Here is a 22,976-nt window from a genome sequence, read left to right on the forward strand (position 1 = left end):
TCTCAAATACATTTTCGCGCATTTTGCCAAGGGAATCGGGTCTATTAATAGAATAGCGACGTCTCTCCTGGGATGCAACGTTTATTCTTAATGCACCGTAACACATATCTAACGATGAGTCAGCTACATAGTCGTGGTACATGTTTGCTTTCTCTCCAAATATATATTATATATTAATACAATATAATAAGATACGTATGTATGTGTGGGTATGTGTATAGTACCGCGTACAATAAATATTTACAACAATTTGAATCAGAGCAGCCCGTGTTGGTTTCGAGGGCGAGGACGACAACACGCGGGCGACGGCAACACTCGTCGTCCGGCGTCACCGTGGATCGTCTTCCATTCTCGTAGCGAAATAATTACTTGTGGAGATCGTGAGATCACATACTCGACGGCGGCGCCGGTCAGGCTGTTTTACACCTGATTCTCATCATCCTTAGACGGATGCGCCGCGTTCCACTCGAGAGCCTTCAGTATTAGCGGCGGAATTTCCGGCGTGGTGGGTAGATGAGCGCCCACCGGCTGGAAGCCGTTCTTGTCAGCCACGTAAGTCAAGGAGATTGCCTGACCGTCATCGCTCGAATAGCTGAAACCGCCCTCCGCTCTCATCGCCTCGTTGTCGGTGCCAGCTTCCTCCAGGTGACCTTCCTCCTCGGCCTTGATACCGTTACCGCTCTCGTAACTCCACTTGTACGATCCGTCCGGGTTGGGACCCTCTTGGGTCTGGCTGATGATCGGTATCGGTTCGTCGGCAGGCGCTGCCAAGGCGCAAGCTGCCAGCACAATGAAGGCTATCTGGAAGAATAAAAACAGAATTTCATATTAATTGCGTAAGTGATAAATACGTATTTAATTCGGAAAAAAATAATTTAGGGGTGATCAGGTTAATCGCAACGATGCATTTACTTCAGCTATGAATTTTAGCTGAAGAACCACGTTTACTATTAAATTTTTTTTAATTCACATTTAATTATAAATTTAAATATTAAATCTTTATCAATGTTACGCAATTATCTTGGTGATGTTGCATTGATGATGTTGCAGTACTTTTGAACAAAATTAATTGCTTTTGTAAAATCATGCAGATTGATGAGGTTAGTATTTATTTAATAGTCATCATTAAATCGTTAAAAAGGTTCACCATCAATTTATCATTGGAAAATATCGCGGGGACAGTTTTACTGTCACGACTATTTTAATTAATCTTTTTTTCTCTAAATCATTGTATCGACCTCCTACATTTAGGACGTAACTTTCACATCTCGGATTAGGACACGTACACTTTAAAAGTTAAATACAAATTGTGAATAGGAGATTCTAATATTGATTGATTGATTGAAATCGCTTGTACGTGACACTGTGTTACGTAATTTGTTGGTATTGGCCGTTGCATCAATTCGAAGATTACAAATCGGCAAAAGGTCCAATACGAGCGCCATAATAAAAGTAAAAGTAATATTCATCCTTGGAGATTAAAGATATAACAATTAATTCTGTAGATTGGCCTATCGTTCATCGATATTAGATGGGATCTCGATTAAAGTGATGATTGCGCGAACAGGAATGTACCCTCGGCGAATATAATTTAATACCGATGCGCAACGATAAAGTATCGAAGTCGCGGTATTCGATAACAACGTTGGATCGCGGTGCAGAGAACTAAACGATCCTTAGTCAACCGCCACCGGTTAAGTTTCCAGGTGCATAAACATCGGATGAACATTAGCCTTCTTGTTAGCTTCCCTGTTTGAGGCTCACGTCGTTGCACAAGTGTTTATGCGGTACGTGGTAATAACTATCGCCACTTAGATACTCTCGAAGACGCGATTTCTTTGACGTGGCTATTCACCGTGTGATTAAAGTCAATGTTACATTCTATTATAATCGTATACCAAATATTAGATGTTAATATATTAAAATATTCGTTTTAACGAAATATTAAAGTCTTTAAATTTTAATATATTGCAACCTTTGTTTGCGACCTATATTACTGCCAATCTACTCTCAATATCGAATTTGAAATTGCTAGATAGATCGCGTTGCGATGGAGGAAATTCTGCGAATCAATGAAAACGGGCGTCGCGCGTCGCAGTAGTGATACCGTTTTGAGTCAGACACAACGGGGATCGCGGTAGTATCAGCGTTATTAGGTCAGACGTCGCATCTTAAATAAACCTCGAGCTTTTGACGATTCTCTTACCGTTGTATAATTCTATAATCTGAATAATTATTTGGCATAGTGAATAAAACAATTGCATCATTTTTTAATATCTTGAATCGAATAATTAAAAAAAAATAGTTCAACGGAGCATTATTGGAAACGTCAATTTCTAAATTATTTAGCGAGATTGAATTTATTTTAGTACATAGATTATTTAGGGATTGCTGAATTGAACAAGTTATATCGAATATACTGTTTGAAAACTAAAGTGATCAGTTATGCACTATGATTTACGGAAATGCTGTTATGCTTAGCAACTTCTCGGCTTTAAACACTATGGTAAATTCATGAAACATTGTTAATAAACTAGAATTATCGACGATAAACATATGTTTATTTTAATTATTTAAATATGCTATATGTTTATTTCAAAGAAGACAGATAAAGGAGAAAAATAAATTGATCGGTTTAATAAAATTTACATATTGTAACAAAAATCGTTTGGTAAAAAATTACAGATCAGTCATTTTGATTGCTTTAATAGTTCTAATGTTAAAACAGAAAATAAATTTAGAAATAATTGAAGAACAAAGTATCATTATCTTGTGTTTCTTCTTCCTGTCTCACAAAATAAAACTTATTTATGACTCAGTATATTTTAAGGAAAGATTGTCTTACTCCCGATTACATATCGTATTACGCCTGTAACAAACGATTACATACCGTATCGTTTGCTACAGGCGTTTGTTGCTAAACATTTTGTACACGAAAATGTTTTACACGCGAGCACAGCAGATTTCGGGGTGTAACTCGGACTGTGTCGATCGATATCCTTACACCAACGATCCTCCGGGACACGCTACTTACCCTCCGATCCCGACTCTCGCCCCGCGTTTCTACCCACCGACATCCGAGTCCCCGGAGCTCCCTCCCGGTACGCTATACCGGATATAATCGAGAAGTGTCACTTACAACAACGTAACTCACAGAGCGTCCGGATGCGCGCACAGGGATCCCACCGCCGGGGACCGGAAATGCACGTCAGATTCACACAACCCGGGCTGCGATTACCCGAAGATTGTCTCGCGGCGGAAGTGCCCTCCGGCATTCTTGCTCCCCAGCCCCGAGCTTGCTTTCTTTCCTCTTAATTAAACGCTTACCAATGACGTGTACATGCTGCGGCAGTAATCGCTGATGGGCAAGTGTTTATCAAGCCCCGCAGCGCTCGTCGTATATATACCCCTCGAGGCATCACTAACACCATCGATGCACCGATGGCCACTACGTTACGATAGTATGCAGGATGCACATGGGGACACACAGAGGGGCCGCGTGTGGGGACAGACAGAGGGGTTTACACGGATCCATGCTTTAACACGGCGTTGTTACGTGTGTGTATGTATGTGTGTGTGTGTGTAAGTGCGCGTTGCCATCGTTGAGCCGAGAGACAACACACTCCACATCGCATAGAAGAGAGACCATCTTCCCTGAGATCACCATGTCACTGCGCTAAATGTCATCGGGTCCCCCGTTGGAGAATGCTTGCTCAATTGTCACAATTTCTTTAACGACCATCCGCACGGGGATCCGTTTTTCTTTTCCGTCGACCAGTCATCCGGAAGCTCAGGCTCGGTGAATTTGCGGTCAGCTGGTATTCTCTCCGGCAAACTCGTCGGCACGTTCAAGTACTAAATATGAATTTCTTTCGTTTCGTTCATCGGACTTTTCCGAATTTTTTTAATATTATCGTCTCAAAAAGACGCGTGTATAGCGCTGTTATATAACTTCTTTCGTTGCCACTTTCAAGCTTGTGTGCTCCCACATCTTCTCTTAACGGTGAGTTACAAGGAAGTTGCTGTTCAGCAAATGCTGTTGGGTACCAGGTAGAGAGATCAGGAAGGTTCGGTGAATGAGAGAGAGAGAGAGAGAGAGAGAGAGAGAGAGAGAGAGAGAATAACGTTCCTGTTAGTGGCGTCTATCGTATTTTCAATCATTCGTGTATTCGAGCACCGTTACCGTCAGATTAAAAGATCGAGAGCGAGTGCTCGAGAGACTGTTTCGCCATGCCTCTGTCGCGCAGATTTATGTTATGGATTGTTGTAAAAAGCTGTACCCTTCATTTGAACAACGCATGTGCCCGTGACACGTATGGGAATAGCTTAAATTCATACCTTCCATTGGATTTATTAGACAGGCACCAACCCATCGCTTATGGCATTTTCCTAGCAATACGTACGGGCACGGCAAAATTCAATTCTTTTTTCCATTATTTTCCACTTTTTTCCCCTATTTTCACCGTTTCATCGCTCACGCAAGTGTTGTGTAACATTAATCGTCGCTACTAACGCGTTTCGCGTTTCTAATCAACAAATCACGCCGTCAATAAATCAGCTGGTCAAATGGCTATTTACCTCGGATTTTTTTCTAATTGCAAAGTCGAAATTACTCACCATTTGGCCCGACGATCAAATGGAATCCTACAGTTCCTGGCCCGTGAATTGACTGACAAACACACGACACACGCGGTCGAATTGTCCGCTCTCTAATCAATCGGAAACGGCCTGACAATCTCTCATTATCGACCGATAATTATGTGAAGCGCCGCGCTATATCGCATTTACCTCGTCACGGCTGAACTTTCCGTGTGAGAATAACGAGCTTGCGTTAAGCGTTTAATCGAGGCGACTGTAATCGCGGAGTTTCGTGAAAAAAAAAAAAAAAAAAATAAAAGAAAAGAAAGAAACACCTGGCAGCTTCAGTCCTTGGCGTAATGGAACTGTGAGAGAAACAACGGCACGCCGAACTTTCTCACTCGAAATGGGTTACGCGCAATCCTGGGAACGTTCTCTCGCGCACGCGATAGCACAGTTTTGCAAAGCAGGAAGGGTGTTCTTTTTGTTTTGAAACGCGGAGCCGCGTAATAATGTCGGAATTTTTTTTTTATCCTAAGATGTTATTACGTAATGCGCGACAATGCACGCTAGTGTACGGCTGATATAAAGCGATGCATGTGCCGGAAGCTGCAGGATTATGCATGCACCTAACGTGCGTGCCTAATTAATAATCAATGCTATTCCATTGGGATGTTTGAGATTGTCAGTAAATATCGCCGATCAGATATGTTAATGTCGCACGAGATAGAAGGGGTTCTATTTGTCTGGGAAATTCCGCGCCGCGTTCGTTGGAAGTACGCATTTACTACTAACACGTTTGCCCAGCGAGTTTTGCATTGTCTTATCGTGTGCGCCACGCTAGAATTTATATTATTGCAGGTATATATAATGATAAAATGTTGTGGAATATAGTTAAAATGAAACTGCACCTTCAATGAGCGTTAATCGTGTTAAAAAATTTATTTTTACAATGCTATTTAATTAATTGTATTATTTAAAAATTTATTAGTAGATGGCGTATACAATATTTATTGTATACAAAAGTTTTAAGAAACTTTGACAGTGTCGGTTACCAATGACCACCAAGATGTCTCTGAAATGTTAAACGTTGGTTGTGGATAACTGTTACAGCACTTTAATCTCATTTTGCTTTTTTTTTGTTAAGATACAGAAAAAACGAAGTGCGATGTTAAATTTAGGTTTGGGAACACGAAAATACAAATGATCGAAATCTTTAGCATTGATTCGAATCATGGAGTGTTATTAAGATTAATTACATTAATTAGCGACGTTGCAATCCCTTTTTCTCCTCTTCTTTGGGGAAACTTTGGGGAAAGCCGTACATTTTCCTACGTGCGATTATTGATCGTGGACATTACCGGCGAGGTATACCGATGTAACATTAGACAGGATCCGACGGGGGAACAGTGAATTATGCCTCGATAGGCATTAGTTTTCTTCTTTTACGGGAAATGTAAGGGGCACGTAGCACGGCGATAAATTCTCGTGTGTCTCTAGGAATGCCAGCTGCTCGCCGCCGCGCAGCGCCGTGTACCCGCGTGATTCACAAAGTCACGTCATCGATATATCCGAACGATTTTCTCGCGAGTGCGCATTAGCATTTCGCACTCACGAGCATCGCCATAGAATGAAGAAAAGCCACGGGGTTGGTTTAAAATAATCCGTTAATCGGAACTAGGAAGGGAATCGCCGCGAAGGGAAGGGAACTAGGAAGGCGAACGTCTTGAAAGTCGAGGACGCTCGACATGATAAATTGTTAAAATGCGATTGCTCATTGAATCGAACATTTTAGCGCGAACATTTTAGCGCCTTCTTGAAGATTATATCGAAACGCCGGCGTAAGTACGGTAATTTACACAGCACGATAATCTTGCGGTAAGATAACATTTACAAAATATTATATAAACTCTCTAAAAAACTCATAGGATGAAAAAAACAAATTAAAATTGCGTAAGCTCAATTTTTACTCTGTAGGGAAGGAATTTTGATTCATTAGAGTGGCAAATTACTCAAAAAATTGCACAAGCTCAATCATCTTTTTAGACGCACGTTTTCACTTTATGAGATTCACGAAGAAAACAGAGGAACTTTGTCTAATTATTTCACTTGTAGTCTAACCTACATTTCGAGGTTTACGTAACAATTTATTTTAAATTTTGATTGGACATAATTTTATTTTCAAGAAAAATGATAGGTTCTACATTAAAAAAAAAAAAAAATTCGTCAAAAAAGTTATAACGAAAAGTTAAATAAAGTTCATCTAATGATCGTGATTTTAATTGCAGATGTATTTTGTCAAAATCTTCTCTAAAATCTTTCGATAAAAAAGCTAGGCGATTTTTTTCAACTTTCGCGCATCACTGTCGCTCGGTTTAAAATACATTTATATTATCGAACTCGTAAAGCCTTTTGCAGAACACGCGTTCCGTACAAGGAACATTAATTTTACGCGCAATGGAACGGGTTTAACGATCGCTATCGGTCGCGAGACGATCGTCCGGTAAATACAAGCGAAAGTTAGCGCGATATGTTTGGGCTTTTAATTAGCCGTATTATGTAACACGGCGTAGGTATGCACAAAGGATGTGCGAATAAATATCAGTCGTGAAAGCGGCTAACGGTCTGCGTGCTCATCTCGCGATTTAGGAGTGCATTTCCAAACGGGGTGCATCCCGAGGCGCTTGGCCGACATTACGTATATATACGATCGTTAATGCAATCGAAGTTTTCCGTCGTCGCGAGGACGCCTGTACGCCGCGAATCATTAATTTTCCGCATCGCCGTGTAACATTTTCACGGTTTTATCTGATCGTGTGTTAACGGGCCCCGGTAGAATCTCCCGAGGCGAGCGTCGCCGTTCTGGGTGTCACGCCGCTCTGTAAAAATCGGGATGATGTCCCGCGGAGACGTTTCATTGCATGTTCTTGTGTGGACTCGTGTGCATTATGAAAACGCTGATCGCGTGTAGAAATCCTCAACCACACGTGTGTTATGTACTATACGTCCACGGTGATGATTTACTTAGACGATAAGCTATCAACTTTCATATTCCGCGAAATGTACTTGCTATTTAAACTTGCATCTTTATTGGCCGTTTTGCATTTTCATACGCGTACTTTGTAAGACGTCTCGTTATTCACGTACAACACTAGTTAACTCGAAAGGAGGATAAAGGGCAAAGGGAGAAGCTTTAAGGGAGAGCTACAATCGATAAAATCTGCTGCAACTGTGCAGCTCCGGGCGACGTATCGTCGTCTCTCGCTGACCAACATCGCGGACAATGCACCTCGATACCTCTCATTTTTTATTCACCTGACAGATCGGACACCGTCCCGATACGGGCGTACCGCCGCCGCCCACTTCTCGTTCTACCCTGCTTTCCATCTCGCCGTATTTACGATACGATCGCCGTATCTCCCTCGATGCAGACGCGACTACCGCAATGACGGGAAAGTTGCGGACTGTGTAACAACGTTTCGCGTTATTTTAGGCGTAATCGCGTCCCCGAGATTCTCCCGCATCTCAGCCGTATCGTAATCGGCTTCAAAATTGATATCCGATCTTCCGAATTCGCGGCTTATAAGGCACGCCAAACGGCACCTTCGTGCAAATGCAGGTCGAGAAAGATATTTAAAATGTTTATAAAAATGAAAGTAATGCTTTTTAGTCATTCTTTCATTTTGGATAAAGAATGAGTGATCGTAATTTTTCTCACATTTTTTTTTATGTGATTTGCCGAATTACAACATCATGTCGACCACTGAGGATATAAACAAAATGCTTTACAAAATACTGATATTTATTGTGTGATTTTATATACCCTTTTATATACCTTTTCAAGTGCACGAAACTGCGCTCGAAAAAATTATCAGTTTTAAAACAGTTCTACGTTGAACAAGAAATCTTAACATCACATTATTAAATTGAAAGTCAATTTAATAATAAACGATGCTAACAAGCATTTTAAATGTAAAATTGTGTAAATTTTATAACATGTGATTAATTGTACATCACATTATAACATTACAATCTTAAGATTGTTTGCAAGTTGAACTAATTGTTTCACGTCTTTTCCTTTTACTCCAAATAGTCTTTTTTTCTCATTTTGATATTTAAATAAAAATTTATTTATGGAATATAAATTTATTTCCCTGATAAAAATTTTATTCAATTTAATAATTTTTGTATATTAACCAACTTATTAATTTTCTCCTTAACCAATAAATATTGCGAAGAAAACGTCATCATTTACTTTCGATTTTTTTTCTCCGTGTATTCGGCAGAAAAAGAGGTAATAGAGGGAAGAGAGAAATTTTAACGAAAAGGACTGATTAAAGAGGATTACTTTCATTTTTATAAATTTATTTGAATTTTATATTGGATTACTAAATACTGCACAAATTTCAGACGATCTCTTTTGGCGTATTGATATCAAAAGCTATATGATTGTTATAACGATTGCATTCTCGCTGAACATTTTAATTGGTGATTAAGACGAGTTCGAACCGCACGAATGTCTCGTTATCGCATACAACACACTTTTCTCCTCGTTTTCGGTCAAAGTGACCGAAAATTCCTGAGGATGTGCCAAGTGTTGGTCATTTTTTTCCCAATATTTCACGAAGCACACTTTAACCGAATATAATTTGCATCTTAATCCAACACAATTTTCTCAAGCTGATGTATTTAATTATACCACCCAATTAATTATATTTTAGTTACTTAACGACGATAATATTTATGGACTGGAAAAAGAATATCGCGCGCGTTCGACTCTTTTAATTAAGAATTTTGATAATTTTTAAACGTTTTACTGAAATATTATTACTTTATTATTTCTTTGGCTTTTTTATGAAAATATATAAGACATTATTTTAAGAGATATACTAAAAATAATAAACAATAAATTTGAATAAATATTTAATCATCACAGCAATAATTCTAGTTGTATTGAAAACTTTGCTCTTTTAATTATAGAGGCACACGCCTCATAAAACATTTTTTTAATTTGCCATTAAAACATTACATATAAATCTTTTGTGGAACGTTAAGTAATATAATATACGCTTTCGTACTCGCGTCAGTTATCCAGCATGCAATAACGTACTCCGTATGCTAAACTTGCGCAAGGGTTTCGCTAAATGATGCCTGAAATATCAAAATCTCGGCTATATGTGTGTACATCCGAAAGGTTATATGTACACGCGCGTAAGCGTATAATACTTCAGCATACGACGATGGTCACTGATGCAATCGTCCGAGCATTATCTTGTCTCCCGGCGAGAACACAGGAACGTATAGAATGATCAAATATAATTGCATCACTATCGGTCGTCTTACACGTGTGGTGCTGCGCGATCGGTGAGAATCACACTGTAACTATTTTTCAAGATCTTTTTGAACAATTACAATTAAATCGGCATCAACTTCCCTTTTTTTCCCAGCCAATCGAGAAGCTTAAGTCCTCATTGCGCGCAATCTACGTTCGCGTAATCGGAATTTACAAAGCGATCAATAGGTTCCAAGACGTTCCAGACGTGTGCATCTGCAAGGCTAGCTTCAAACGTTTCTCTTTTCCTTTTATCTTTTCTTAAAAGAAGGTATAACAAAGTAACGTATGTACATTGATATATTGGAAAGTCACGGAGAGTATTTTACGATTAATTTTCTTCGCGACCGCGGGTTTGTGACTTCGCTTTATTAATCGAGCATTCGCCTGTCGATTTCCGGCGTCGCGTTTCTCGCACGAACGAGCCCGCTCTGACGGGCTCACGAAATAAACAATGGTGCACGAAGTTATTGATCATTAGTCGAAATGTCAGCGATAAACGCGGGCACTTTGGCGGCAGGTACTTAGTTTCTTTCTGCATCGACATGGACGGATAATTCGTATTACGGGTAAACGAATGTCCCTCGCAGACCCGAGGAAAAAAGCTTGTCCGCTTTCTGGAAATCCTGGTTTCAATTTTAGCTGCATTAACAATTCCGATATTATTTGGATATCTGGATACTTATTTAGATATTTTTTTAAACAATTAATTATACTATCTAGAAATTGTTTGAAAAATTATTTATAACGTGATATTTGTAAGGGCAACATCGTTCGTGGTTAGACAAGAGTCGGATAGCTACGTTTGCTCGCTAAATGTACGATACGAGAATAGATGACAGGGAGGGGCTTCCACGTTCCGTTTTACCCATTTGAAACCGATCGGTTACGCACGACACTTCTCACACATACATTTGCCTTGTTCATTCACGTAGTCATTCGACTCCATACGGTCGCATACCGCGCTCGCTCGCTCTTCATTCTGCCAATTTCTGTCTTTCTCCCTTTCTTGTGGTTGTCTTTCGCAGCCGGCTTCCATTCAAGCGCGCATTCCTCGAGACGCGGACGGAGGAGCTGGTAGGCGCATCCGCGTGCAGCCTTTCCTTTTCGACGCGGCCTTAGGAACAGCCGGCGTGAAGACGTGCCTCTGTATTGCGACAATCATCCAGCATCGTACTTATAAGGCTGCGGCTTAGCAACGCGCGTCTCTGCCAGATGATATTTCGACTCGTGCCGAGTCTCTCGTGTGGGATGCATCGCCGTGTATCTCCTCATATGTTTGAGGCGGATCCTTTACCCTTCGTGCACCGACCGCTATCCGTTGACTCAGACGGCAGCCTCGTTTGTCTCTACAACTCGTTTTCTATGTAATACATATATTACAATACGCGATCCTCTGTGCAAGTCAGCGAATTATATATATATATATATATATATATATATATATATATATATATATATATATATAGCTAAACAAACGTGAGATTTGCCAGATGGTTTTTTTCAACTGCTCCTTAATCGACTGCTTAAGGATGTATCGAACATACAGTTATAAGAAAATAAAATTTTGAAATGTGTTTAATATTAACACTTCAAATAAATTATATACATACGAAAGTTGTGTGAATAAGATTATATTTTTATTGAATAACATATTTTTCTAGTTTATTTACTTTATTGATTATTAAAAATTAAATTATTTTTTTACACGTTAAGGAAATTTCAAATTTTTTTGTGTAAGTACTTTAAATGTTCAAGATGATTTATATTTCATTGTGATTGTCTACTTGTTATTTTTTAAATAAATTTTGTTTATTTTATAATACTGATTTTTGCATTGTAACGAAACTTTAATGAATTATCTTGAACATTTAAAATATTCAAATGCAAAAATATAAATTTTTTATTATTTTTTATTTCATTATTTCATTATTAATTATAGTTTCATTAGAGCACATGTCTATTTCATATTGAAATAATTTTTTATTCACACAGACAAAAAATTGCCGCCAAATTTTTTTTTACTACTTTCAAATGTAATATAAAACAATTTATTTATTTACTTTTTTTTTTTAGAATTTTCTTGATGAATTTTTTTGAGAAATATCCTATACATCCTTAAATGTCTTTTCAAAGACATGATGTGTAGTGGATTTATCATAGACAGAGAATTAAATCTTATAACAATTTACTTATATACCTAAATCTTATATAAATTTATAATTTCTTAATTTTTTATGTTTAGAAAATCGATTACAATGTTTTTTATCAACTATTGATATTTAACAGAAAATTCCAAATTTTTCTGCAATAATTAATTTTCTCTCTCTCGATTTTGCAATTATAGAAATATATTTCGTTATTATTTAAAATCAAGTAAGAAAAGAAACGCAGATGTATAGTTATAGCATCGATTTAATTATTTTATTTTATTCACGAGTCTTTATTGGAGTTTAATTAACTTTTAATTAGTCTTTGGAAACGAAGTCAACGAATTTACATTAACGACACTCAGAGTGCTTATATATTCTTAAATTTTTATTTTAAACGCGTCGAAATTATCGACAGTATTTATTAATTTAATATTCATACACATTCGCGAAATAGACGAATCATTAATGTTATGTGTCATTATTCCTACTTATTATTGCATGTATCTTTTTCGTGCTGTCCCAATTTTTCGATTCGAATTTGGATTTTTAAAATTATTGCCAGTGTGGCTGTTAAACCCAAACGTGAAATACGCGTTTATGTTAACTACGCCATAAGTACACTCGTGGTTACTACATCGTCATGAATGATTAATGAATTTTCTTACAACGTGGTATTTCTACCTTAACCCGAGATGAACCGATACTCGAAGATCTTGGCCGTTTTATTTTTTCTTTTTGTGTATAAACTAATATAAACGTGTACAAACGCCGTTCGAAGTTTCAGATTAAAAATACTGTTCCGATGATTCATTTCTCGATTAGCATAATACGCCTGCGACGATGCCTGTAATAATTGCTCGGATATTAGTGGTTATACGTACGCCAATTATTCTATTACATCAAAATTGCTACTACGATTTGCTCAACGTTTTTTAATGTTCCTTGCCGAGTAACCTGGAATGTTCAAGTTTCACGGTAACAGGATGTTCTTCGTTGCTCCTGGGAATATCCATGATTTCTTCACCGGTGCACAGTGATTTCTTCACCGGTGCACAGACATGCCCGGGACAGTGTCGCGGGATCTGTGTCGAGCATGCCGCACGTCGCCGAAGAAGAACAGCGCTGTCTCGCGGATGCCGTGCCGATCGTCGATTGGGAATTTTAAATGCTGCTTGCAGGAGAGTGCGAGGGGCGGGGGAGGGAAAGCTGCGTTACCGTATTAATTGCCTCAAAAGTCGGTCGCGCGTCGTCCCATCTCTCACGAATTGTCAAAGTAATTTTCGCAGCGTCTCTGGGAGAACGTTTCGCTCTCGCGCGGGATGAAAGTAAAATTGAATTCGGCGCGAGTGTTACGTCTTCTCGCCTGCGGCCTCTTAACCAGGCGCTCTCTTAGTGTTCGTAGTGGATACTTATATGTCAAGGTCGCCTTTCACACACACGCATGCTTTATATCTTCCAGCTTTACATTTCGCTCGGATAATAAGTTTGCACGCTAAGAGGGATTACTTTTTTGCGGAATACTCGACTAGTATACATCTGACATAATTGTTATCGATCGATTCTGAATTCAGAGATTTTCAAGGAGATTTTGTCATTAAAATTAAGAATCACCGAGACTCTGAAGGAAAACATATTACTTATACACTAAAAAAAAAACTTGTTGCATTAACTAGAAATCTGTTATAATAAATTTAATCAGTTACATCTGCTTTAAAAACGGATGAATTTAGAAATCTCTTTCTCTCTCTCTCTCTCTCTCTCTCTCTCTCTCCTCTTCTCTTTCTTTTCTCTTGTGGGATTAGCGGATTTTAGTAAAATCTATCAAATATACTAATTATAGAATCTCGAATCATATTTTAATAATCAGAAATGCTGCTTTCACCACACGCATTCAATCATATATGTCTTGTTTACATAATAAAATCATTTTTCTCAGTGTATATACCTGCATGGGAAGAACGATTTTGCTAAAGTCTAAACATTTAAATAAGTGACAAAATTATTTTGAACCAACAAAATATTGCGTGAGCCCTACAGTTTGATAAGTTTTCAATAGATATTATAATTAATATCCTTTTTTTGTTTTATTAATAGTCATAAATAATATGTTATAGCATTAAAAAGACAATCATTTAAAAATACTATTATTTAAAAAAGAAATTAGCTAAATTCAATTAACAATAAGTTATGATATTTTTCAAGAAAAATCAAAATGAGTGAAGAAGCACTGAGAATAAAGTGTTCGGTATTTTTGACTGTACATAGTAAAATAATTATGATTAGGTCTATTTTTATAGTTATTATTGCTATAATTTTAACAGTAATAACATCATTAAATTATAGTTTTACCTGTAGTTTAACTATGAAAAATTATACTATAAATTATGATAATTTTAAATATTATAATAAAATATCAAAATATAGATAGTAAAAATAAAATGAACATTTATATGTAATAAATGCAATCACGATTGTAGGCAATATAACTTATTTTAAAAATACTATTTATGTAGTAACAATGATTAATAATAAAATTTACATACAGTAGTTAAAACAACTATAAATATATGATTCACATCGAAAATAACGAATTATAATTAAATTATGGCAATTGCTTTTTTTCTCTCAATGAAAGCTTTATGCATATGTAATAATGGTATTTAAACGGAAAAGAATAAATATTCGAAGCAGCGTACAAAATATTTATAATATATTTGGAGAAAGTATTTTAACAATTCCAAACGTGTGAAGAATGATTCGCTAAATTTAAATGAGATGATTTTAATTTCGAAGACAAATCATGCTGGATGATCTTCTGATATTTAATGACAACGATGCATGATTTAGTAGTATGCAAACCTACGAATTTCGACAGAAGAAATTACTGATAAATTAAACATTGACAGATCACCTTTTGGTATTTAAAAAAACGTGATTACATCATTTTCTGAAACTTTTGCACTTGCTCAATAATTATGAAGAATGATCAATCGATTAGCAATGCAAAAAGTTCTGACACTTTGGCAACCAGTTTGAACGTTTAACATCATTATTTTATGATCTATCAAAAAATTATTTTCAAATCTGTATAGCTAAATTCTTAAATTTATTAGCACAACACTATTATTTTCGTATGCTTGCGACATCATAATTCTTTTGCATCTGAAATTTTTTCTTTTAAGAAGAATTATGAAACTTTGACAATACATAGAAAATATGTAATGAACTATTCTTTTTGCTGTCCATGAAATTAGCTCACTTTTTATTTTTATATTATCATTAAACAATTGTTTTGATAAATTTTTTAATGCATAAGTCTCATTTACATACAGAAATAAATATTTTCTATGAAAGTTTGCCTTTTGTTGGTAAACAATAAAAAAAATTTGCATCTTTTAGCCGATTTTCATGACTGGATAATTCATGATCTACGATCCATAGTTATACAATCCGCGATCTATGATCTATGACATTATGTTGCAAGAGTTGCGCGTCGAGAATCGTCTCGCCTAAGCAAAACTCTACCTGAAAAAATCTCACGCTCGTATAGTTCTTTACGAGATACATTGAGACACGCGTCGTCGCGTTTATAATGCTTTCAACCAAACGCATAAAAGACTGCGGAACGGAAAATTTATCAGCGATATAAAGCCACGCCGAAATGCCAGCACGATTAGTTAAAGGGTTAAGTTCTTTTGCACCCAAGTTCTTTCGGTTGTAAATTCAAAGAAGCTTTGAGGGAAAACCTCTTACCTGTAATATGTAATTTGCAGAAGCTACATCGAATTGTAAAGTCGAGAATATTCGAGATAATTGTCTTAAGCATTTTCGAGACTCGGTAATTAGCCGTGAAGCTACATGGTGTATCGGCACCTCATTTATTCCGCTTGTATTATTTATCGTTTCTTAAGCATGCGATCGTGACTAGCGATCGCGCTGGCTGATACGCAGGGAATCAATCGGATCATCGAAAAATCTATAACTGGTATCTAAAGAGTTCGCGGCCCGGCATCGTGACGAGGAAGACTTTCTCCTCGGCGAAGGCGCGATGCAATAAAATGACGTGCATACCTGGGAGGAACCTATAGAGTAATCGGACGACCCGGTGGTCTAGTTACAATTGCATAATCGCGCCGCGATGATTCAACAACACCTTTAACGAGCATCTAAATCTTCTCGTTTATCACGTTAAATAGATATAAAGAAGATATAGCAATTAAACAACTAATTAAACAAAGTAAGCTAACTTTTCGAAAATTACAAAATAATTTTTTACGTAATTGACAAGAGAAAGTTTTCAAATTAATTTGGAAATTAAAAAGATTTTAAAGGCCAATATGAATATATCATGGAGGAGATGTGACAAATAAACTACTTTTTGCTACCAATGAAAATTGATCCATTTTTTGTTTTTGTTTTATTGTTAAACAATTAAACCTTGTATACATTTTCTAATCTATAAATTTTATTAAAAGAAATTTTCTCTGTGAAATTTTATATTTGTCTTTGTTAGTCAATAATGAAACAAAAACTAGATTATAATTTTCAGGAGTTAATTTTACTCTTTCAAATCGAATTTAGGCAACAAAAATAAATAATTTATTACATATTAGGATATCTTATTACGCATTGTGAAGGTTTTATAATTTTTGGAATTTTTGAATTGAGGATCTTCTCTGAGTAGAATAATGAATAAAAAACTAATATTAGAATACTTAATCTCTTTTTTATCCGTAATCGTCGAAGAGCATTTCACTGCAAAAAAAGATTTCGTGTGCAATTCTTCCGGAATCTCGGAGTTCGTTACTTTAATTTGTTTGTAGTAAATAAACTGGAAAATACCTCTGGGACCTTAGAAACCATTTCGTCTATGTAGCGATTCAGTCTTGAGGTCGCGCCAGTTGTAACGAAGAAGAAGAGCCCACAGTGCACGGAGAAAGATCGGGATCAGATCAGATCTATCGAGCGTGCAACTAGCTATTATATCCGCCGCTTACAGACCTCAGATCCGTGTAGAGATATCTTGTGCGAGGTGGTTTCGCGCATTTAATTGACGCTCGTCGACTAAAGGATGGACCCTACAAAAATACAATACACACACACACACACACACACACACACGATGTAGTTGAGTGTACGAGATTTCCGCACGAGTGACGATTGTTAAAGAACGGTTGTCATCTTGTCCTATTGTTTGCCACCGTGTCTTATGAAGAGCAAAATTGAATTTTCAATTTTTTAAATTAAAAATTTTTTACATAGCGTTTGAGAATTGGTTCTTACGGATTTCATTATTCCAAACTGATTGTGTTTGATTCATAGCTTATTTGCTTCCGCGAAGTATTGAGAACCTCCCTCGTATCGAGGGACCACCCACGACGGTTAATCACGATGGAATTTTTGAAGCAACCGCATGATGTCCGAGGCATCGCTCGCGTCAGCGTATCTAGAACTGTCAATCGCAGTAATTCGGGACCGGGGCGTGATCTACGTGACGGCGGAACGCGAGAGATCTACGATGATCGAGTTGGCGATTAGATATTTCGAGGTGCATCCAATCGTTACATCCGCTGATTGCGAGACTCGTATGCAGATTCCGGCGCAGATACTACGAGATACGGGCTTGTAGAAATGCGTAGAGTGGGGGACATGCGTAGAGTGGGGGACTTCGATTGGCCGGTATACACAAGGCAAGAGATATGAGGCAAGAACTAATAGGAATTTAACGAGATTCAAAACAACGAATAATTATCATAATGATGTTCTAGCAAATGATAAATATTAATTGCGCACCGTAATTTTCAGTTCTATTTTTATATATAAATATTTAAACTATGATCGTAGGCGTCTTCCGTTTAAAGGGATATTCTAGTCTCGCGCGTGGAAAATAGTCTATTAAAAAAAAAACTGTACACATTTAATATTTTTAAACACACTGAAAAAAAATTTGTTGAAAAATATTTAATCTGATACGTTCTACTAAATATTGGATTGATTCAACAATTATTTTTAGTTGTACAGAAAAAGATATAGTTTATTCATGTCAACATTCTTTTAATCAAGAGTTATTTAAATCCATTTAATATTTAGTTGAATGTATTAGACTAATTGTAAATATTTTAGTTTTTCAACAAATTTTTTTCTCAGTGCATTTACTTTTACATATTAAATAAATATAAAATTTTGGTACGACTAAATGTTTATTAGGTTTTATGTTATGTAAATTTAAAAACAAACATATTTTTTGTATACAAATAGATGTGTAAAAGCGTAGAAGAATATGTGGAGTTTTCTTTAAAAAAAAATTCTCAAAAATAGGTATAAATCAGTAGTAAGACGGGCAGTATGTACGATGTATGAATGAAAATTTATTTGTTGTAAAAAAGATCGAACATAAAAAAGAAACTGATTGGAGGAAGCATCATCTTTCCTCGTCCAAACAAGATTTCCTAAAAGATGCTTCCGAGGTAGAATGATTTACGGGAGGAAAGATGCCACTCCGAGATTGAAGAGGCTTGTCTCGCGGCGAAAAATATTTTCAATTTAACGTATAAGAGACAGAGAGAGAGAGAGAGAAAGAGAGAGACGCAAGAGCGTTTCCTCGCCGCGCAATTTCGTACCATTATCCTCCTCGGTGCTCCTTGGAAGCGCGGCATCAGCGACGAACCAGCGATTTAATCGTTCCAACCACAGGTACACACACGCTGCTGTGTGTGTGTATGAATATGGAAAATATCTTAGGAATAAATTAATTTCAAGGATCGTCTCCTCCCGAGCAACTCGTAATCGAGCGACGCTCGTTCGGTTGGCACGTCGTCGTATTTTACGTCTCTATTAATGTGCATATATATGCGTAGAGGAATATATTTGCGTAAAGGATCGACGGCCCGATACGCAATTTTGTCTGACACGGGTATTAGCGTACATTAATCCACATAGGCGTTTCTTCTTTTTCGACAGAGGACGCGCCGTGCATCGTCCACGAACGTCGAGCGCCCTGAACGTAAACGGACGTTACGGACACCGGCTAATGCGATGTCGTAATTCTCGTTTTTATACCCGCGGCACGTCCCGCGTAAGACGCGAGCATTTATCTTATTTAAATCGCACGCTTTTGTGTATCCGCGAGGATACGTGCTACGCGAAGGATCGTGTCGCTCGTTTTGGATTAGCGCGCGCTCTCCGTTCCCGGGAGATTGCACGCCCGGCGCTATTTCTCAGCCGGAATTGCGAAAATCCACCTTCGGGGATATTCCCGGACAAAGTATTGTAACTCACTATTGTCTGAGAGTACGGCGCGTAAATTTTGACAAACTTTCGTCGCTATATTTTCTTTTCAGAATTCAATCAGTTCCTTTGAAAAGGAATAATATATGAGGAATTTATATTATATATAAACATGCATGGCATGGAATTACATAAAAATAGCTTTACTAAAAAACAACAGGAAAGTTGACGAGTTGAAATCTATATATATTCGATAACGTCACCAATTGTTGCCAATAGCTCCGCTATTTCGCCACATTTGGCTATCGTTATTGCGTCATCTACTAGCGCGGCTCGTCATTAAATATCGCTTGGCGTTTATTCATATAATTGCAAATTAGCCAACCGTGCTCATCCGACATATTCAAATTACAAGCGATTTGATACGTTTTAATGAGCGGAATAACCGTGACACTTTTAACGCTCGACAGTCAGATTAATTTCAGTCGGGGAAAAAAAAACCAGTGATCGAGTCAACGTTTAAGCAAGTTTATTTTGTCGACAGAAGTAACATTTAATATAAACTTTGCGATTGCAGTAGCTTTGTATGTACAGTATGCGCGTTACGTGGTTCCTTAATTAATGCAGCAGGTGCTAATTGATTGCACCAATTTGGTCTTGAGACAACGCTCTTGGCAAAGGAAATTTGCAAAATTATTTGAATGCGCTAGAATTGCAAATAGAAATATCACATCCCTAGATCGTGACAGGCATAATTTTGTTGTGATTAATTTACAATAAATTTCCACATTACGGATTCGGAAGCTTTAACTCACTGTAATTACATCGAATCGATTTGCTACTATTTGTGTATAATAGATGGGCTTAGAATATTATAGATTATATTGAATCGGCTATTTATTTCTTGTTTTGTCTTAAACTCTTTACTTAAATTAAGTGTATTTAATTTTTCACGTCTTATGTTACATTCTTATATCAACGGCACGAGATATAATTTTGGATGCGCACACAAACGATCATAAGATCACAGGATCACCAATGAGATTTCAGTCTGAATTATTTGTACGTTACTGTAACGCCTCTACAGGTTGTCCTCCTCGGGATGCTGGGCGATGTATTCCAAAGCTCTCAGGATCGCCTCGGGAATTGGAGGCGCAACCGGCAAATGTGAGCCACTAGGCTGAAAACCGTTTTCATCGGCGACGTAGCTCAGGCTGATGGGATTACCGTCGTTGTCGGTGTAGCTGAAAGATCCCTGAACGCGATTAGCGTCCTCGTCTTTGGAGATCTTGGTGAGCTGGCCTTGCTCTTGTGCCTGGATGCCATTTCCGGTTTGGTAGCTGTAGCTGTATGAACCGTCTGGGTTCGGTCCGTCCAGATTTGAAGCTACGATGGGGATGAACTCATTTTGCGTTAAATGCAGCGGAGGTGCAGCGAATGCAACCACTGCGAATGCGCAGAGAAGAGCGACGATCTGAAATTTATTTTTTTTTTACAATTAATTCAGGATAAAAAGAAATGTCTTCAGGATGGGAAGTACGCCGTTACTTGTTAGTTTTTTATAGTAACGATTTAATAATGATGATACAAATTTTTATAATAATAAAGCCAGGTTTGGAAGAGTGAGTTTTTTTTTATAATTAGTTACCATTACGATTTATTCGTTGAAGGAAAGAAACTCGTGATTTTACTCGTTACGTACCGGGTCAAAGTAATGCATTAATAATTTACACAATACACGTCACTTTTATTCATTACATAAGGAGTCAACATGTTATTTTTTTCAATGAGTAACGTAATAGTAAAATCACTTATCAAAAGAGACTATTCCGATTTCTATCTTTACTGTTATAAAAACATCAAAATAACAATAACTCATTAACTTGTAACACATTACTTGTTATTTTTGCTCAAACGTATAGAATTTTGAACGTGGATTGTGTAACCTTCTCCAATTGAAATATGTTTGAATTCAAGTCTTATTACATGAACACGTTATTTGTACCGATATTTATAATTCTTGATAGCAGCTAATTTAGAACAGATTTCTTTGCCTGCGCAAACAATGTGTGACATTATTCCAATGAAAAATTAAGAAAAATGTATAAAAATTATAAAAAAATTAAGCATTAACTTGAGTTAGTTCCGTAGTAATTATATTAAGACTTACCAAGGTGTTCATGGTGCTGATCACGACTGTGTTATAAAATCGAATTTGAGGAGACGCCTTTATATACGCGCCTTTATATAGCATTGCCGAAACCTTGGTAGATACGAAGATCTCCCTCTTATTGATAGATTTCAGGCTAGCACGTTGACACATATATACGTTGCGACATTTTCGATGGAACTGATAGTGGGACGCTAAGCAGAATGACCATAAAAATGGTAATATAATGTCTCCAGAATTCGATACTCGTATTCATCGAGTGCCCATTCGATTTTACGCGAAAGTGAATGTGACGTAGTTGGAAGTATCGAGAACCACATTCGAAACTTCTATCGCTTCCATTTTTCTGTCTTTTTATTTATATTTCTATGATTAATTATACGAGAGATTTTTTTATTCGTTGTAACAATTAATGAATGTATGACCAGTAAGAATTCTTGATATTCACTTTGTGTTTACAAAAGCAAATTCGTGTATATCTTTACCGAGTCTGCCTTCGGGGATCACAAAGTAAGCACGCGTGGTATGCGCTTACCTAAGGCTGTCAAAACCCGAGATCAGTTTAGCCAAAATAGCTGCGTGTTTGTAGACAAACTAAATAGTCTATTTTTGAAAATTATAAAAAAAATTTTTTTAAAGCACTGGATAAATTACTAGTTTAGAAAATTCGTAACAAAGTCCCGGCACTTGTGCGCTTTTGAAGGGTAACTTCATCTCGTGAACATCGCGTTGCAACATATCAACGAAGACAAGGTAAATCTTGCGAGGCAAACACGCCAGCAACAAAGGATTATCCTTCGTGTGGGCGCGCCGGGAGAAAGATAAAATTTCCCTTCGCTAAGTCGATCATAAATTTTTCTCTCGGCGGAGAAGCGCGAGACCACCTAATACGACGTGAGTTTTCGCCGCATTCCATTGACCCGGTGATCTCGTTGTACGAATTTTCGTTGCCTCGCGCACCGTTCGTAAATTCAGCCAACGTGTAACAAATCCATGGATCCTTGACGGGCACAACGTAAACCGAATACGCAAGTTTATTTATCATTTATCATGACTGTGTGACAGGATGATTGCGTTATTGTTCCTTAGCTGTTTTTTTTAATAAATAAAGATTATGTAAATAATAGTAATATAACTTTGGAATAATTTTTTTTGAAAATATACAAGACATCCAAGAAAATCTTTAATTCTACAGGAAGAAATTATTATTTATTTTTTACTATTTATTACTACTTTTTACTATTTTTTTGTGGTACCTTTCATTTTATACTTTATTTAGTATTTAAATAAAATTTCTGATTGTCTATTTACTCGTCAAAATAAAATATTCATTCATTCTGTTTTATGAAAAATGTTTTGTAATTAAATCGTTTGAATTTTATAATAAATGTCTATTTTGGTTGTACAGTATAATTAAAAAAATATATTTTAAATGTAATTTATATACATCAAAGGATGCCTTAAAATTACAAAGAAACGAAATGCGCGACAGTAGTTTCATCAGTCAAATCTTTCT

General features: G+C 36.9%; 2 protein-coding genes across 4 annotated transcripts; both read right to left on the reverse strand.

Annotated features, from left to right (window-relative positions):
- Positions 1-61: 61 nt before the first annotated feature.
- On the reverse strand, positions 62-17,624 carry LOC105193182 (larval cuticle protein 65Ag1). 3 transcript variants are annotated; one of them, XM_039454322.1, is made up of 3 exons: positions 17,347-17,624; positions 16,906-17,141; positions 62-801 (listed from the first exon to the last, which is right to left on the reverse strand). In XM_039454322.1, the coding sequence occupies exons 2-3, from the start codon at positions 16,924-16,926 to the stop codon at positions 421-423; spliced, it is 402 nt and encodes a 133-aa protein (XP_039310256.1). In that variant the 5' UTR covers positions 16,927-17,141; positions 17,347-17,624; the 3' UTR covers positions 62-420. The 3 variants fall into 3 exon arrangements, with proteins under 3 accessions (XP_039310256.1, XP_039310257.1, XP_011155840.3); XM_039454323.1 differs by having other exon boundaries at positions 16,906-17,624; XM_011157538.3 differs by lacking the exons at positions 16,906-17,141; positions 17,347-17,624 and adding an exon at positions 3,328-3,464.
- A 2,182-nt stretch (positions 17,625-19,806) lies between these two features.
- LOC105193183 (endocuticle structural glycoprotein SgAbd-2) lies at positions 19,807-21,567 on the reverse strand. The gene is made up of 2 exons (XM_011157539.3): positions 21,461-21,567; positions 19,807-20,764 (listed from the first exon to the last, which is right to left on the reverse strand). The coding sequence occupies exons 1-2, from the start codon at positions 21,542-21,544 to the stop codon at positions 20,372-20,374; spliced, it is 477 nt and encodes a 158-aa protein (XP_011155841.2). The 5' UTR covers positions 21,545-21,567; the 3' UTR covers positions 19,807-20,371.
- Positions 21,568-22,976: the final 1,409 nt, after the last annotated feature.

This window comes from Solenopsis invicta, chromosome 10 (genome assembly GCF_016802725.1).
Source record: "Solenopsis invicta isolate M01_SB chromosome 10, UNIL_Sinv_3.0, whole genome shotgun sequence".
NCBI lineage: Eukaryota > Metazoa > Arthropoda > Insecta > Hymenoptera > Formicidae > Solenopsis > Solenopsis invicta.

Excerpts from the sequence above, each read along its gene's own strand:
- LOC105193182 (XM_039454322.1), bottom strand. The coding sequence starts at position 16,926 with ATGGTTTCTAAGGTCCCAGAG. Across the intron at positions 802-16,905 it reads TGGTTTCTAAGGTCCCAGAG|ATAGCCTTCATTGTGCTGGC; the intron begins GTATTTTCCAGT and ends TTATTCTTCCAG.
- LOC105193183 (XM_011157539.3), bottom strand. The coding sequence starts at position 21,544 with ATGCTATATAAAGGCGCGTATATAAAGGCGTCTCCTCAAATTCGATTT. Across the intron at positions 20,765-21,460 it reads TCAGCACCATGAACACCTTG|ATCGTCGCTCTTCTCTGCGC; the intron begins GTAAGTCTTAAT and ends AATAAATTTCAG.